This window comes from Gorilla gorilla, chromosome 20 (assembly GCF_029281585.2).
Source record: "Gorilla gorilla gorilla isolate KB3781 chromosome 20, NHGRI_mGorGor1-v2.1_pri, whole genome shotgun sequence".
Taxonomy (NCBI): domain Eukaryota; kingdom Metazoa; phylum Chordata; class Mammalia; order Primates; family Hominidae; genus Gorilla; species Gorilla gorilla.
The window spans coordinates 56207825-56224756 of record NC_073244.2 but is presented as its reverse complement, the minus strand read 5'-3'; the positions used below and the strand labels follow the sequence as shown (position 1 = coordinate 56224756).

Genomic DNA, 16932 nt, shown 5'->3' with positions numbered 1-16932 from the left:
AGGCAGTGCGTGTGTCATGGAAGCAAGGAGGGCAGTGGGCTGGGGAGCAACCAACAGATCCCTCTTCAGTCAATGTATATTTATTGAGCAACCTTTGCTTCAACCAGACCAGTTTCTCTTTTCTCTCTCTCTCTCTTTTTTTAGAGACAAGGTCTTGCTCTGTCGCCCAGGATGGAGTGCAGTAGGGTGATTATAGCTCACTGCAACCTTGGCCTCCTGGGCTCAAGCAATCCTCCTGCCTTAGCCTCCCATGTAGCTGGGACTACAGGCATGCACCACTATTCCTGGATAATTTTTGAAAAACTTTTGTAGAGATGAAGTCTTGGTACATTGCTCAGGCTGGTCTGGAACTCATGGGCTCAAGTGATCCTCCTGGCTCAGCCTCCCAGAGTGCTGGGATTACAGGTGTGAGTACAGCACCCACCCCAGGGCCTTTTATTTTATATATTAATCTCCTTGGCTCTTTATTATTTGTGTTTCTTATTTATACTTCTCTGTTTTTTTTTTCTCTCTTGATCATACCTGCAGAAAGTCTGTCTGTTTCATTGACATTTTCAAAGAATCAGCTTTAGGTTTTATTGGCCATGTTTTGTTTTACATTTCATCTATTTCTGCTTTTACCTTTCTTCATTCCTTAGCTTTTTTCTTTGGTTCATTTTGTGGACTTTTTCTAGTTTCTTGAGTAGAAAGCTTGTTTTATTCATTTTCAAGTCTTTTTCCTTTAGTACTCTCAATGCTTATAAACTATCATTTTTCTCTTCAAGGATGGCTGTGGCCATGTCCCACAGGTTTGATGTATATGATGCTTTTACTGTCATTTGATTCTGGTTGATATCTTGTATTTTAGTTGCTTCTGTAGTCCAAGTGCTACTTTTTTTTTTTTTTTTTTTTTGACGGAGTCTTGCTCTGTTGCCCAGGCTGGAGTGCAGTGGCGCGATCTTGGCTCATTACAACCTCTGCCTCCCAGATTCAAGCAATTCTCCTGCCTCAGCCTCTTGAGTAGCTGGGATTGCAGGCACATGCCACCACGGCTGGATAATTTTTGTATTTTTAGTAGAGACGGGGTTTCACCATGTTGGTCAGGCTGGTCTTGTACTCCTGACCTTGTGATCTACCTGCCTCGGCCTCCCAAAGTGCTGGGATTACAGGGGTGAGCCACCGCGCCCGGCCCCAAGTGTTACCTTTTATTTGTAAAATTTAACATTTTTTATGAGACGTAGTCTCACTCTGTTGCTCAGGCTGGAGTGCAGTGGTGCAATCATGGCTCACTGCAGCCTCAAATTCCTGGGCTCAAGTGATCTATAGGCACGCGCCACCATGTCTGGCTAATCCCAGTGGTATTTAAATTTAAGGAATTTTTTTTCCAATTCTATAGAAATTTTGGGGGAGATGAGTATAGCTATTGAATTGGTATCTATAGTTGGTTTTATTTATTTATTTATTTTTAAAAATAGAGACGGGATTTTGCCATGTTGCCCAGGCTGGTCTCAAATTTCTGGGCTCAGGCGTTTCTCTCACCTTAGCCTCCTAAAGTGTTAGGATTACAGGCATGGGCCACTGTGCTGGGGCTATATTTGTTGCATTGCTATTTTAAATATTAATAATAAATTGACCTGCCATGTAAACTTGTATTTGAAGAAAGGGCTCTGAGGCTTTTAAAAATGGTTTGGAAAAGTCTGGTCCACCTCAAGTCCACACCTTTTTACTGATGGGCAAACTGAGGCTCTAGTGAATCCGTGGCAAATGCAGGATTTGATGCAGATTTTATAACCCTCATTCTGGAGGTCTTTCACCACCCATCACCCCAACTCAACACAATCATCCCCAAAAGGGCCTTTCTCGTCTCTGCCCAAACCTGTCTTTCTATTCTAAGCCTGGACTCGGCCATCACCACTCCTGACCAATGCCAAGAGCCTGTTTCCAGTGGGGCATTGCGGCTGGGTGGGGCCTGTGGCTCCCACTAATGAGATGAGTTAGAAAACACACTCATTCTGGCCCCCACTTCCCAGCTCTCCACTCCTGGCCTCTACCTCTGCCCCGCTTGCATTCATCCGTCCACAGGGCCTTTCCTGTGGCTACAGAAGGAAGGAGATATTGTCAGGGTTGGGCAGATAATGTTTGAGAGACATGCGGGGAATCCCAGGACAAAGTTGTGTCTTTGATTAAATGGGTGAGGACTACCAGAAGGTGATGGAAGACTTCTTGCAAAATATGGTCATTTCCTGAGCACAAGCAGCCCTGTTTCGGGGCCCAGGTGACAAAATGAGGTGCAGTGTAGGGGAGAGCCATGTCCCACAGAATGCTGGTGCTCCAAGAGGGGCAGTCCTTGGCCAGCTAGGGAGCAGGACTCTCACATATAACCTGGAGCACTGCGGGAGGGGCACAAGGCCCTGGCATCCAGCAGTGGGGTGTGGAGCACGGTGATCTGGGCCCATCCTCCTGCACGTGCACACCCAGACTGAGAAAAGTCTTGGGCGGGAAAGGAAATGAGTGTGGCCACCAGGAAATGGCGGGGCTAGCGGTGGTGGAAGGAGAGGCTGACACACATGTGCATTAACCAGGACGTTTATGGCCTCGGTGGCTCCCCAACAGCTCAGCGAGGGAGTGGGGCCCTGTGGCTCTAGCTCTAGGGTGGAGGCAGGAGAACAGCAGGACCACAGCCTGGCATCCTCGCTGTGGGGGAGCGGTTCCCACTCAGAGGGCGAGGACCAGAGGATGGTGCGAAGAGCTCTTCTCTCTGGACGTCTCCAGGGTCACGCTGTTACCCCAGGGCTGTGGGGGCATATGGGGCGAGGGGGCGAAGGAGGCTGTCAGAGAGATGGAGGACCAGGTCCCCAGTGCCCCCACCCCTTCTGCTCCCCTGCCCACCCCGGGCCACCCAGTGGCCCAATCCACCCCACGCTCAGCCTGTGCCAGGTTCAGGTTCAGGAAGGTAGCGTTGGTCCTTGTGCGAGGGAGGGAGGTTGACTGTGAGAAGAGAGAATGGGTGAAAAGGAATCCCAAGGCTTTGCCGGGGTGGCCTGCTGCCACTGAACAGCATTCTCCCCTAACACTGACCCAGAAAACCAGGGTTTGATCAGTGACTGGATGAAAGTGGGTGACTGGCAGTGGTTGAGTCCTTGATCCTGGAAATTTCCAGTGATAGGGGAGGCATCATCTCGGACTCAGGGACATGGCTTCTGAGAGTGCTCTGTCTGCTGGGGGAGGCAAGATTCCAGACTTGGGGAATGATCTTATCCCCAGTGTGTGAGAGCTAATGGGGGAAACCTGGCCCTGCTGTAGGGACATGGACTCAGACCTCTGGGGATGCTCAGTCAGATGGAGGAGACATGGACCCTGACTCTGGGAGCTCCCAGTCTGATGGAGGAGACATAGACCCTGACACTGGGAGCTCCCAGTCTGATGGAGGAGACATAGACCCTGACTCTGGGATCTCCCAGTCTGATGGAGGAGACATGGTCCCTGACTCTGGGAGCTCCCAGTCTGATGGAGGAGACATGGTCCCTGACTCTGGGAGCTCCCAGTCTCATGGAGGAGACATAGACCCTGACTCTGGGAGCTCCCAGTCTGATGGAGGAGACATGGTCCCTGACTCTGGGAGCTCCCAGTCTGATGGAGGAGACATGGTCCCTGACTCTGGGAGCTCCCAGTCTGATGGAGGAGACATGGTCCCTGACTCTGGGAGCTCCCAGTCTCATGGAGGAGACATAGACCCTGACTCTGGGAGCTCCCAGTCTGATGGAGGAGACATGGTCCCTGACTCTGGGAGCTCCCAGTCTGATGGAGGAGACATGGTCCCTGACTCTGGGAGTTCCCAGTCTGATGGAGGAGACATAGACCCTGACTCTGGGAGCTCCCAATCTGATGGAGGAGACGTGGACCATGCCTCTGGGAGCTCCCAGTCTGATGAAGGAGATGTGGTCTCTGCCTCTGGGAGCTCCCAGTCTGATGAAGGAGACATAGACCCTGACTCTGGGAGCTCCCAGTCTGATGGAGGAGACATGGTCCCTGACTCTGGTAGCTCCCAGTCTGATGGAGGAGACATGGACCCTCACTCCTGGAGTTCCCAGTCTGACGAGGGAGACATAGTCCCTGACTCCGGGAGCTCCCAGTCTGATGGAGGAAACATGGTCTATAACTCTGGGAGCTCTCAGTCTGATGGAGGAGACATGGATCTTGACTCTGGGAGCTCCTAGTCTGATGGAGGAGGCATAGTTTCTGACTCTAGAAGCTCCCAGTTGATGGGGAGACACGGTTCCCAACATCTGAGAGCTCCCAGTCTGAGGGAGGTGACATGGTCTTCAACACTTGGGAATTCCCAATCCAATGGGGGAGACATTGTTCCTGACTTCTAAGAGCTCCCAGTCTGATGGGGAGATGTGGTCCCCAACATCTGGGAACTTCCATTCTGTGAGGAGACACAACTTCCACACCTACAGGCCTCCATCCTAATGGAGCAATCATCCTTATTTCAGTTTGAAAGAGAAACTCCACCATCTGATGATAGAAACTTTGCCCTCACAATAATAGAAAGGAGGAGACATGATCCCCACTGCATAGGATCTCCCAGTCTGAATAGGGAGGCCTGATTCATCCTTATTCTCCGCCTGCAGTCTGGTAGGAGAGGTAAACTCCTATAATTAACCCATTACCCCAATATGGACCCTATGTTTTAGGGTCCACCTGTCTGCAGGAAAAAGGATGCTCCAACATCAGACTATGCCTTCTCTTTTAAAACCTTCAGTCTGCTGTACCTCTTATTTGAGAGAGAAGGCATGGGGGTCCCCTTTAGCAACCCTCAGTCTGATGGAGGAGGCCTGTCTACCCACAGTGTAGGTCATTAGTTTGATAGAAGAGGCAGAACCCTATTTGGGGACCCCCAAGTTAGACGGAGGAGACAAGGCTGCTTCCTTCAGCCTGATGGGGGATGGGTATCCATCTTTGGTCTATGTCCCCCAGCCTGATGGAGGAATCAAAGGCTCCTTTTGGGAGCCCTTGTCTAAAAAGGGGCACGCCTTGCCCCTTCCCACACACTCACGGGCCACCTGCAGCTCCACTTCCAGTGTCTCAGTCTTGCCCTGCACTGTGACGGTCTTGAGTGTGTAGCGGCCAGTGTCTGTGAGGTTCAGCTTCTGCACCAACAGCGAGCAGTTGGGGAAGCCCACCTCCCGGCCTGTGTGCGCGGGGCCTGCAATCCAGGTTCCTGACGGCAGCTGGCTGAGCAGCCGGTTGGGCTCGGAGGCAGGCCCGCGGTACCAGGCGTAGACCAGCAGGTCCTTGGGGTAGCCCTGCACGGTCAGTGTTACGTCCTGGCCCTCCGTTGGCTTGGTGGGCACGGGCACGATCATCGTGGCAACTGCTGCAGCTGGGGAGAGAGCGAGCGGGCTGGGTCAGTTTGGTCTGCATCTGGCATGGTGTCCCCTTCCCATCCCTTGCTGGCCTCCCCCCAGCTGGCTGGCACTCCCCATGTAGGGTGCTGGGAAGGAGACTGAGGAAGGAGGTGACTTGTGCGGTGGTGGAGGTGGATTCTGGGTCCCAATAGTGTCTGTTGGGGTCTGTGTTTCCCCTATCAGACTACAAATTCCCAGCCTTTGAGAGGTGTCTCTCCCATCAAACTGGAAGACCCTAGAGGGTTGGGTCATGTCTCCTCCATCAGATTGGAAATTCCCAAAATATAGGGGCCATGTCTCCCCTATCAGAGTGGAAATCCCAGAAAATGGGGACCATGTCTTCCCCATGAGATGGTTGGGACTTGCGTCTGTCAGACCGAGAGACCCCAGAATGTGTAAGCCATAGCTCCTCCATCAGATTGAAAGATTCTTGAGGGTGAGAGCATGTCTCCTCCATCAGATTGAAAATTCCTACAAGGCGGCAGCCCTGTTTCCTCCATCAGATTGAGAAATTCTAAATTGTTGCTGAGTTTTTCCAATCAAGTTGGGGACCCTGGAAGTTAGAGGGAAATGTCTATTCCATCAGACTGGAAATTCCTAGAAAGTGGGGTCCTGTACTCCTCCATCAGATTAGGAGTACCCCAAAGGTGGATACCCCATCAGACTAGGAATGCTCAAAAAACAGGGCCATGTCTCCTGGAGACCAAGTCTCCCCATCAGAAGGAAATTTCTCCCCAAGTGCAGACTGTGTCTCCTCCATCTGACTAGGAGCTCACTGAGGGTGGGTTGTCATATCTCCCTCATTACTGACGTGAAGGATGAGGCATTGCCTCTTCTCTTTGAGCAGCAATTCCTTGAATAAGGGAGCCATGTTTCCCTGTCCCAGGATCATCTCTCCAAGGACAGAGGCCTTGTCTCCTCCATCAGATTAGTCTCCCAAGGTGGAGGGAGGGTGGCGTCTCCTTTTCTTCTGTGTCTCTCCCAGCACCTGCCACAGAGTTGCTGACAGTACTAGAAGCCCTTGGGGGCACTGTATCCACGCCCTGCACATACCTGCATACCTTGGACACCCCCCTTCTTGGACTGCACAGACAGGGCTTGGGGTAGCGCCTGAGGTCATCTGGTCCATCCCCCTGTCTCCTGTCAAGACCAGCTGCCAAAGCCCCAGATGAGTGGAGCGGGAGTCACACTTACCTCTGGGGATGCCATTTCTGCTTTGGGTGAAAATCCACCCCTTGGATGAGACCCAGCCTGTTAGTGGGAGGGAGGGAACGACCATTCCCCACTGTCCCCCGGGGGATGATGGCCACTTGGGAAGGAACCGAGGTGGAATTAATGAGGCCTTAATGTTCAAAGCCACCATCCCCGGAAGATGAGAAAATGTCACCTGAGGATCCCAATGGCTCTGAAATGCCAGCTGCCTGCACTGCCCCAGCCCTCAGGTCATTTTAGGACAGAAGCAAGATGACAATGCCTCCCCAGCTGTTTCTCCATTTGCCAGCAATTGGCTGTGATTCTCCAGTTGTGTGTGTGTGTGTGTGTGTGTGTGTCTGTGTGTGTGTGTGTGTGTGTATACCCGTCATCTGGGTCAGATAACTGGGTAGTCTAGTTGGCTGCACAGAATTTCAGCTGTCTGTGTGGTGGGGTGGGGGCAGGTAGTGGGTCAAGCCCCTAAACAGCTGGTGACTGAATTTAGAGCAGTGGCACCCACCTGAAGTGATATCTGAGTGATTTTCCACTCTGTCAACCCACAATGGTTTGCCATTTGTTCTCTAGGTGAACAGGACACGGGCTGTCTCTCTTTAGACCCAGATGCAAACAGATCTGCTTGATATGCCACTTTGTCACAGCTCATGAATGAACTGTGATTCTACCATGTTCCAATTCTCTGTTGGGCAAATGGTGGCTTAACCTTCACAGCCTGATGAGGCCTCCATGGCATGGGGATTAGGGGGTGGTCAGGCTGGGGATGACTCACCAGAGAGCTTGACCACGACTGAGGCAGATCCAGATAGCAGGGTCTTGGTGTTCTTCGCAATACATGTGTACGTCCCCTCCTGGGCGGCTGTCATGCTGCTGATGTTGAGGTGGTCTTGGCCGTTCTTTAGGGCCTGCCCGTTGAAGGTCCACACATACTCGGGCTCTGGGCAGGACCTGGACACGCACCACAGGGTGAGGGACGTGTTGAAGTCAACTTTGATGGTGCAGCCTGTGCGGGTGGTGGAATCCTGGAGGATGGCCACACGCTCTGGGCCAACTGTGGGGGCAGGAGGGAGATAGATGGGGCAGTAGAGGGAAGGAGGAGTGGAGGTTGGTACCCCCGGTTTTCTCTCCACCAAGCTAGGTCCCTGGGAATATCTTGGCCTAGTGGAGGGGAAAAAAAGCTCTGGCCTTAACTCTAACTTGTTCTAGGATCTTGAGAATCACTCCCTCTCAGAGGATCTCACCTTTCCCTCCTGTAAAAAGAATGTGTTGGGCCAGATAATATTTCAAGGTATTTTTGAAATCTATGGCTCCATTGACAAATAAAAAAAGCCTAAATGATTTTTTTTTCTGACAAAGCCATTCTAAGAGTGTAGAATTCTAGGGCTTCAAGAACTGGTGCTTCTAGGTTCTAAGGTTCTAAGCTTCTAGAAATCTATGTTTCTAAGACTCTAGACTAAGATTTCAGGGTTAGATTCTAAGATTCTAAGAATCTCTGCGTCTAGAGGTTCTAAGATTCTCAGAGTCTGGAATTCAGTGCTTCTGAAGTCTGGAATTCTCTGGTTGTAAGATTCTAGGATTGTAGGCACTAAGTTTTTCTACATCATGGGTCCTCATGTACCTTGGTGATTTATTTTCCCAGGATTCCACACTGCACATCTGCTGCTCCTGGGAACGACTGCATGCTTTGGTTATGTTGTTAAATTTTGTGTCCCCTCCCGTTACGCTATTCCCTCCCCTGCTCCCTTTCCAAACCAATTGGCCCTGTTTCCTTTCTCTGTAGATATTGCTCCTAACTGAAGGATTATTCAATAGTAAAGGTGGTCTGTAGAAGTCCTTTAGGATATGGGGCAAGTGTATTTTTTTGTTTGTTGTTGTTGTTGTTTGTTTGTTTGTTTGTTTGTTTTGAGACAGCATCTTGCTCTGTCGCCCAGGCTGGAGTGCTGTGGTGCAATCATAGCTCACTGCACCTGCAACCTTGGCCTCCGGGGCTCAAGGAATCCTCCCATCTCAGCCTCCTGAGCGGCTGGGACTACAGGCATGTGCCACCATGCCTGGCTAATTTTTATGTTTTTGGTAGAGATGGGGTCTTGCTATGTTGCCCAGGCTGGTCTCAAACTTCTGGGTTCAGGTGATCCTCCCGCCTAGGCCTCCCAGAGTGCTGGGATTACAGGCGTGAGCCACTGCACCTGGCGAGGGCAAGTGCACTTTAAGAGGGGTCCCTGGTCCCCAACCCCAGCTTGCCTGCTGACTCGCTGTGTGCCCTTGGGCCCCCTCTCCTGGCCTCAGTTTCCCCATCCATGAGGTTTGGACACTGGGTATCTCCGGTGGGGCCAGGAGGACTCACAGTACACGGTCAGGTTGATGGGCTCGCTGCGGCTGACACTGACCGGGTTCCACACCTCACACTGATAGGCGCCGGCCTCCTCCCGGCGGATGCCATGCCTGGCCAGCACCCGGCCGTCAGGGGACAGGCCCAGGCGGAGAGCGACGGGCAGGGCCCCACCATTGAAGAACCAGCGGACCTCGGCGGTGGGGCTGGGGCTGCTGCACATAAGGCGCAGGGTGTCTCGACGTTCCACCAGCGCTGTGCTGTTGGCCAAGACTGTGGGCTGGGCCAGGATCTCTGTGGGGGCAAGAGACAGAGGGGGAGGGGGCGGGACACCACCTGCTCTGAGGGCCTTCCCTTCCCCCAACAAGGGGCATGGCCGGATTGTGGCTGGGCCCCTACACCCTCAGCCGGAGGGACAAAGAATGGGTTTAGGAGGCAGGTCTAATCCTGGAGGCCATCTTGAAGGAGGTGAGCATTTTGAGGTTATTTTAGAAACTTATTCCCTGATGGTTTCCCTGATGATTTGTTGGATTTTTTTTTTTTTTAAAAGAAAGATTGAGAAGGAGATGGGAAGGCCCAGCTGGGGCAGAGGTGGGTGTTGGGGGGTGTCTCACCATGGACCTGCACGTGTCCGTAGCCCACCTCAGTCTGCAACTGCCTGTTGAAGGTCTGCAGGATGTAGGTGCCTGAGTGCCGGGGCAGGATGCCCTGGATGTCCAGGCTGCCATCGGGGCGCACAGCCTCCCGCCCCGTGTGGGCCGGGCCAGGAGTCTCATCGCCTGTGCTCACGATGTAGCTGGCCACCAGGTATGACACGCTGAGTGTGGGCCCCGCATACCAGCTGTAGGCGAGCAGTTCCCCCGAAAGCCCATGGACGACCAGCGTGACGTTGTCCCCTTCGCTCGGCTGGGCAGGCTCCAGGGTGATAGAGATCTCGGCCGCCACATTCAGGAATGTGGCTGAGGAAGAGGAGTCAGAGGGGTTGGATGAGGCAGGTTTGATCAATCGCCCCATTTGACAGAAGAAGAGACTCAGGCTCGGGGCACATCCCCAGCCCAGCGTCCTCTGTGTAAATGAGGACAGGCAAAACCAGGATTTGAACCTGCAACTCTGACTCTCAACATCTTAGCCACCTAATCTTTCTGAGAGTTTATCTGCATGGCTTCGAGTACACTGTCTTTCTCTGTGTTTCTGTACTTCCAACTCTCACATGGGGATGACAGGTCTACCTGCCTGGTAAGGTTGTAAGGATTCTGCATACATACCATGCTTACAATGCCTGGTATACAGTAAGTGCCCAATACATGTTAGTCAGATGCAGGAGCTCAGTCCCAGGGAGGGACTCAGTCCAAGGGAGGGAGGCGTGTGTTGTGAGGATTGGGTTTGATGGACTGTGCCAAGGATCTAGCATCACATCTTGCATACAGCAAGTGCTCGGCCCACAGGACCTGCGGCTTTAAGCCGAACCCAAAGGGTTTTCCCATCGTGACAGTCACCAAACTAAGTCTCGCGAGATCCGGCTGCGTATCCAGCCCAGCTAATTGTATGGCCCCACGTAGGATGTCAGGGCCTGCCCCCTGGGTCCTGACTCCCAGTCTGGGGCTCTGCCTCTGCCTCTCCAAGCTCGCCTACAGCGGAAAGCAGGGGTAAGATGAACACACTCCACCCCTTTCCTTCTCAACCAAGCAGATCAGCCCCAAGCCCGATGAGCTGGTCGGGGCTGCTTGGGTTTGAATGACGTGTGGTTTGAATGCCTGGAACGGGCGGCTGTGGCAGTGCTCACGTAAAAAGGACTTACGTGGCTGGCCAGCTTTCTGGTACTTTCCAGGCTGTTAGAGTGTGGCTAGGAGTGAGGGGCTCTGGGTCTAGCCCTCAGTCCTGCCACTCTCTGGCTGTGTGACAGCAGCCAATGGTTTCACCTTTCTGAGCCTCGTTTTCTCCCCACTATGAAGTGGGGTTCATGTGTGGGCCTCCCTCATAGGTGGTTTGGGGTTTTTTTTTTTTTGAGATGGAGTCTTGCTTTGTTGCCCAGGCTGGAGTGCAGCGGTGCAATCTCGGCACACTGTGACCTCCACCTCCTGGGTTCAAGTGATTCTCCTGCCTCAGCCTCCCGAGCAGCTGGGACTACAGGCATGTACCACCACACCTAGCTAATTTTTTGTATTTTAGTAGAGATGGGGTTTTACTATGTTAACCAGGCTGGTCTTGAACTCCTGACCTCAGGTGATCTGCCCGCCTCGGCCTCCCAAAGTGCTGGGATCACTGGTGTGAGCCACCTTGCCCGGCCCCTCATAGGTGGTTTTAAACACATGAGAAGCTCTCAGAACAGCTCCGGGCACACGGCATATATGGTGCTGCTTATAATGACCTTTACATGACCCTGTCAGTGAGGCCCCATTCACAGGTAGGTACACAGAGGCTGAGAAGGGAAAGGCAACTGCCCCAAGCTACATCTTCCAGGAGAAACAGCTGCTGGGAAGAGTTTAGCCTCGTCAAGGCTTCCATAGCTGATAAAACAGAAACCTGCAGGAATGAAGGAGCAACAGCGGCTCCCTTGTCCTGGCTTGTGCCCTGGGCTTAGAAATCTCCAAAGCCCACCCTGAAAACCTCTCTGGGTGGCTGTCCCCAGCCTGCCCAATGCAGATGCCTCTTGGAGGGGTAAACTGTGCCCGTGTGAAGCAGGGCTGCCCTCCCTCCCTAGCACGCTGGACTTCTGCTCACACCTTCCCTCTCTCAGACTGGGGGTCCCCTCCCCTCCCTGGGGTCCTCGGGGGGCTGAGGTGCTGGGGGGTGCCATTCTCGCTCACCACTGAGGAGCAGCCAGCTGTACCCAGTCAGCGCCATCTTTCACCCCAAACCGAGTCTTGGAGATGGTGGCGTTGAAGTCCCAGTGCTCGGACTCCCTTCCTGGTTGGGGCTCGGCTCCGTCTGCTCCAGGACCTGGGAGGGTTTGGTGATTTGGAGCCAGGGGAGATCACCTGAATTTGGAGGGATCGAGTCACCAAGGATCTGGGGCCCGGTTTGGGTACCAGGGTGGGTGTGGCGGGCACCGGCCAGAGGCCGTGACCTGGGCAGGCCTCCTGGGGCAGCCGCCTAACCCTCTTTGTGCTGAGGGCCTGGATTTGGTACTGGGAGAGGAACCAGGTCGCCGAGCAGAAGAGAGGAAAAGCAGGGGAAGGTTTTCGGGTAGTTCTTACCAACCACCCAGGCCTGTGGCCTCCTCAGAGAGCTTGGGAGTCACCAAGGAATAAAATCAGTAAAAGGTGACTGCACCTTTCCCAGCCCCACCCAGTGCAGGGGACCTACAGGTGTTGTCTCAGTGGATGGCAAAACAACGCTGTAAAGTGGGCACCTTTAGGACCCCCCTTCAGATGGAGATGAGCTAGGTGGGGACTCCCACTTGTCCGGGTTCCTGCAGGGAGAGGGGATTTGAGCCCTGCTCTGTGTGCAAACCCAGACAGAAGGGCAGGAAGCTGTATGGCCACATGCTTTCTCTGGGGCTCTCCTTCTTGTTGGCTTCCTGCAAAGTGCTCAGAAGTTCACATTCTCTTTCTCCCACTTCAGAGGCCTTGTTTTCCCCTCTCTGTCAAATGGGCGTATTTGGAGGCTTTGGGGCCAAGGAGAGCTGAGTTTTGACATCAGCTCTGCACTTACCCAAAGTGGGGCTGGGGACAGTCCCTTGTTGAGTCTCCATTTATTATTCTGATAAATAGAGATGATGGCCGGGTGCAGTGGCTCACGCCTGTCATCCCAGCACTTCGGGAGGCCAAGGCAGGAGGATCATTTGAGGTCAGGAGTTCGAGATCAGCCTGGCCAACATGGCAAAACCCCATCTCTACTAAAAATAATAATAATAAAAATAGCCAGGCGTGGTGGCAGGTGCCTGTAGTCCCAGCACTTTGGGAGGCTGAGATGGGCAGATCACCTGAGGTGAGGAGTTTGCAACCAGCCTGACCAACATGGCGAAACCTTGTCTCTATTAAAAATATAAAAGTTAGCTGGGTGTCGTGGCTAATGCCTGTAATCCCAGCACTTTGGGAGGCCAAGGCAGGTGGCTCACGAGGTCAGGAGTTCGAGACCAGCCTGGCCAATATGGTGAAACCTCGTATGTACTAAAAATATAAAAAATTAGCTGGGTGTGGTGGTGTGCACCTGTAGTCCCAGCTACTCGAGAGGCTGAGGCAGGAGAATCTCTCGAACCCAGGAAATGGAGGTTGCAGCGAGCTGAGATAACACCACTGCACTCCAGCCTGGGTGACAGAGTGAGACTCTATCTCAAAAAACAAAAGCAAAAACCAAAAATAAAAGTTAGCCGGTCATGGTGGCACATGCCTGTAATCCGAGCTACTGGGGAGGCTGAGGTAGGAGAATTGCTTGAATCCAGGAGGTGGAGGTTGCAGTGAGCCAAGATCCTGCCACTGCACTCCAGCCTGGGTGACAGAGCAAGACTCCATTTCAAAAACAAACAAAAAAATAGAGATGATATGGACCCTACTTCAGGGTTGTTGACAGCAGTTAGTGAGAGGCTACAAGTCAGGGATTTAAGCCAGGGCCTGGTGGACGTGGGTCTGATTGGTATGCCTGTTATTAAAAGCATAGGCTCTGGCCGGGCGTGGTGGCTCGTGGCCGGACGTAGTGGCTCATGCCTGTAGTCCTAGCACTTTGGGAGGCCGAGGTGGGTGGATCAACTGAGGTCAGGAGTTCAAGACCAGCCTGGCCAACATGGTGAAACCCTGTCTCTACTAAAAATACAAAAATTAGCTGGGTGTGATCGCGGGCACCTGTAATCCCAGCTACTTGGGAGGCTGAAGCAGGATAATTGCTTGAACCCTGGGCAAAAGAGTGAAACTCCATCTCAAAAAAAAAAAAAAGTATAGGCTCTGGACATAGTTCCACTGTTTCCTACCTCCAGGACCCTGGGCAATTTATGGAATCTGCCAAGCCTCAGTTTCCTTATTTGTAAAACAGGGAAAACAATAGTACTCACATCACAGGGCTGTTGAAAGGATTAAGTAGATACACATGTGAAGTACAGTACTTACCTCGACTGGCACAGAGTAAATGCTCAGTAAATCACTCATTCACTTATTGGACAAATACTGAATGAGCACCTATTGTTTGCCAGGTGCTGTTCTAGGCGCTGAGGATGCAGCCGTGCACAAGACAGATGAAATCCCTGCCCTCAAGGGGCCGACATTTGTGGAGTAAATAAAGGAAAGGTAAATATATTCCACGTCAGATTGAAAAATAAAGTCAGAAAGGGGATTTGCCATTTTATTTTTTGTAGAGATGGGATCTCGCTATGTTGCTCTGCCTGGTCTCAAACTCTTGGCCTCAAGTGATCTTCCCACCTTGGCCTCCCAAAGTGCTGGGTTTACAGCCATGAGCCACTGCCCCTGGCCTGGTTTGCTACTTTAAATTGGGGTGGAGGGAGGGTAACAGGGAAGGTGTCTCTGAGATGATGCTGGGCAGGAGCCGAGGGGGTTGTGGTGCCAGAGCTGCTGATAGCTGTGTTCTTATCACCTGCGTCCTGATGGCTTCTGAGTCCTGGTTCCTCTGAGGCCTCTGCAGCCTGCTTCCGGGCAGGGGGCCACACCTGTGCTCACCTGTCCTGGTTTGCCTCCAGCACTGTGTCCTGGGCTGCCCTCGTGGGGCAGGGCTCTAACAAGGGGGAGGAGGCCCTGAGGAGGTGCGGGTGAGGCCAGGTGAGAGGCACAGAGGATGTCCTGGCGCCTCCTGCTCCCCTCTCCCCACCTGTGACCTCACCTCACTCTTCTCCGTCCTGGCCCAGAGCACTGGGACCTCATCCCAGTATCAATCAGGATGCCTCCCTGATGTCCCTGGGCACCTCTCACTCACCTTGTCCCAAACTGACCTTGGCATCTTCCCCCAGAAGTGTTTCTTCCCCTGGTGCCCTTATCAGGGAAGGCACCACTACCCACCTCATCACTGGGAAAAGAGACCTGGGGCCTCATCCCTGATGCCTCCCCCTACTCCCTGAACACGCCACCCCTTCTGGCAACTGACTCTACGTATATCTTCTCTCCCTCCCTGAAGCCCCTGCCCTGGTCTAGGTGACCACCCCACCACCCCACCTTGCCTGGGTCCTCCTGTCTCCCCACCAGCCTCCTCTCTAGTCTCTGGCCCTGGTCTCCCCGACTCCCATTGCCCCTCCACATGGCAGACAGAGGCTCTTTCTAAAACAAAAACCTGCCTCTGCCCCTCCGTGCTCAGAACCTGCTGTGGCTCCCCAGTGCCCTTGGGAGGAAGCCCAGGTTCCTCACTGTAGCCCAGGAGGCCCTGCCAGGCCTGACTCCTGCCCACCTGACCAGCTACATAGAATACCACTTGCTTCCGGGAACCCTCTGCTTCAGTTCTTCTGTTTCACTTGCACTCTACCCAGAATATCCCTGCTTCCCTCTGCTCTATTCCACTGCCTTCCCCAAACCCTCTCCTCCAGGAAGCCCTCCTGGACTTCAGGGCCTGGAATTCCTTGTCTCAGCCCTGACTGCCTTGGGTTCTCGCTGTCTGGGGCTGGGTCTTTTTCCCCCACTGGCCTGGGAGCCTCAGCTGGGCACGGCTGGGCTGTCACCACTGTGTCCCCAGCACTGCCCAGCAAATCACCTGGCACAGAGCAGAGGCTCACAGCATGTTTGTGGAACTGGACACCAGGTGTGGATGACACAGAGAGAGGAGTCTTCAGAGAGGCTCAGGTTCCTGGTGATCTGCTGTCTGCCTGCGGAGTGTGACCAGGCCGGGCTCTAGAGGCCCTGCAGCGTCACACCCACCCTTCCCAGTCTGCCCCCATCCTCCACCTCCCTGGCCCCTCCTCTGGTGCTCCCGGCTGTGAGCCCAGATCCTTGGTTCAATCAAGAGCTGCAGGCTCTTTAGCACCTGCTGTGCACCACCCGGCTGCGCAGAAAGCAGACGGGGTTCTTGTGGGCAGGGGCTTTTTCCTGTTTGTGCAGTGGGTGGGGGGCGGTCATGACATTGACTTCCCTGGGACTCTTCTGAGGATGAAAATAGGCACATGGAGCGTTCAGTGCTGGGCCTGCCTCAGAGCACGTACTGGGGGCACAGTGGTCGTTGTTCCTCCACCATTTGACAAATGTTTATGGAGCACCTACTATGTGCCGGGCACTGCGCTAGGCGCTGTGGGGTTACAGCCGTGAATACGGTAGACATAGAGCTGAGCTATTGATTGGGGAGACAGTTAATAGACGAATACAAACATGAGCAGTGTTAGAACGGGGGGGACAATGCTATGGAGAAAAATAAAGCAGGGGAAGGGATGGAGGTGGTCGGGGCACTGGTTTATGCAGGGCAGCAAGGCGACATTGTCAGAGCGACATTGGAGTAGAGGTTCAATAAGGGGTGCCGGGCGCGGTGGCTCACACCTGTAATCCCAGCATTTTGGGAGGCTGAGGCGGGAGGATGGCTTGAGCCCAGGAGTTCGAGACCAGCCTGGGCAGTGTAGAGCACGTCTCCACAAAAAAATTTAAAAATGAGCCAGGAGTGGTGTTGCACGCCTGTAGTCCCAGCTATTTGGCAGGATGAGGTAGGAGGATCGCCTGAGCCCAGGAGGTTGAGTCTGCAGTGAGCTGTGATCTCACCACTGTACTCCAGCCTGGGTGACAGAGCAAGACCTTGTCTCATTAAGAAAAAAAAAAAAAAAAAAAAGAGCGCACGCATACACAATCATGTAAAACAGATAATCAGTTTTTTATATTGATTTTGTGCTGAAATGACGTTTTGCATATGTTGTGTTAAATACATTCGTTTCACCTTTCTTCATGAGATGAGGCTGGAAAAGGTTGAATTGTGTTTGCGGCTCCACTCTTGCTCCTGTTGGGTAGTGCTGGACCAGGCAGGAGGTAGTGGCGGCTGAACCAGGGATGGGAGAAGTGGTCAGCTTGTAGATGTATACTGCTGATATCATTCTTATTATTCCTCTTCTTCTTCTTCTTCTTCTTCTTTTTCTTCTTCTTCTTCTTCTTCTTCTTCTTC

The 16932-nt window shown here is 53.0% G+C and overlaps 1 protein-coding gene across 1 annotated transcript; it reads right to left on the bottom strand.

Annotated features, from left to right (window-relative positions):
* Positions 1-2549: 2549 nt before the first annotated feature.
* On the bottom strand, positions 2550-14077 carry CEACAM16 (CEA cell adhesion molecule 16, tectorial membrane component). Its single transcript, XM_019015017.3, has 7 exons — positions 13968-14077; positions 11733-11865; positions 9540-9884; positions 8941-9219; positions 7369-7647; positions 5039-5365; positions 2550-2772 (listed from the first exon to the last, which is right to left on the bottom strand). The coding sequence occupies exons 2-7, from the start codon at positions 11767-11769 to the stop codon at positions 2762-2764; spliced, it is 1278 nt and encodes a 425-aa protein (XP_018870562.1). The 5' UTR covers positions 11770-11865; positions 13968-14077; the 3' UTR covers positions 2550-2761.
* Positions 14078-16932: the final 2855 nt, after the last annotated feature.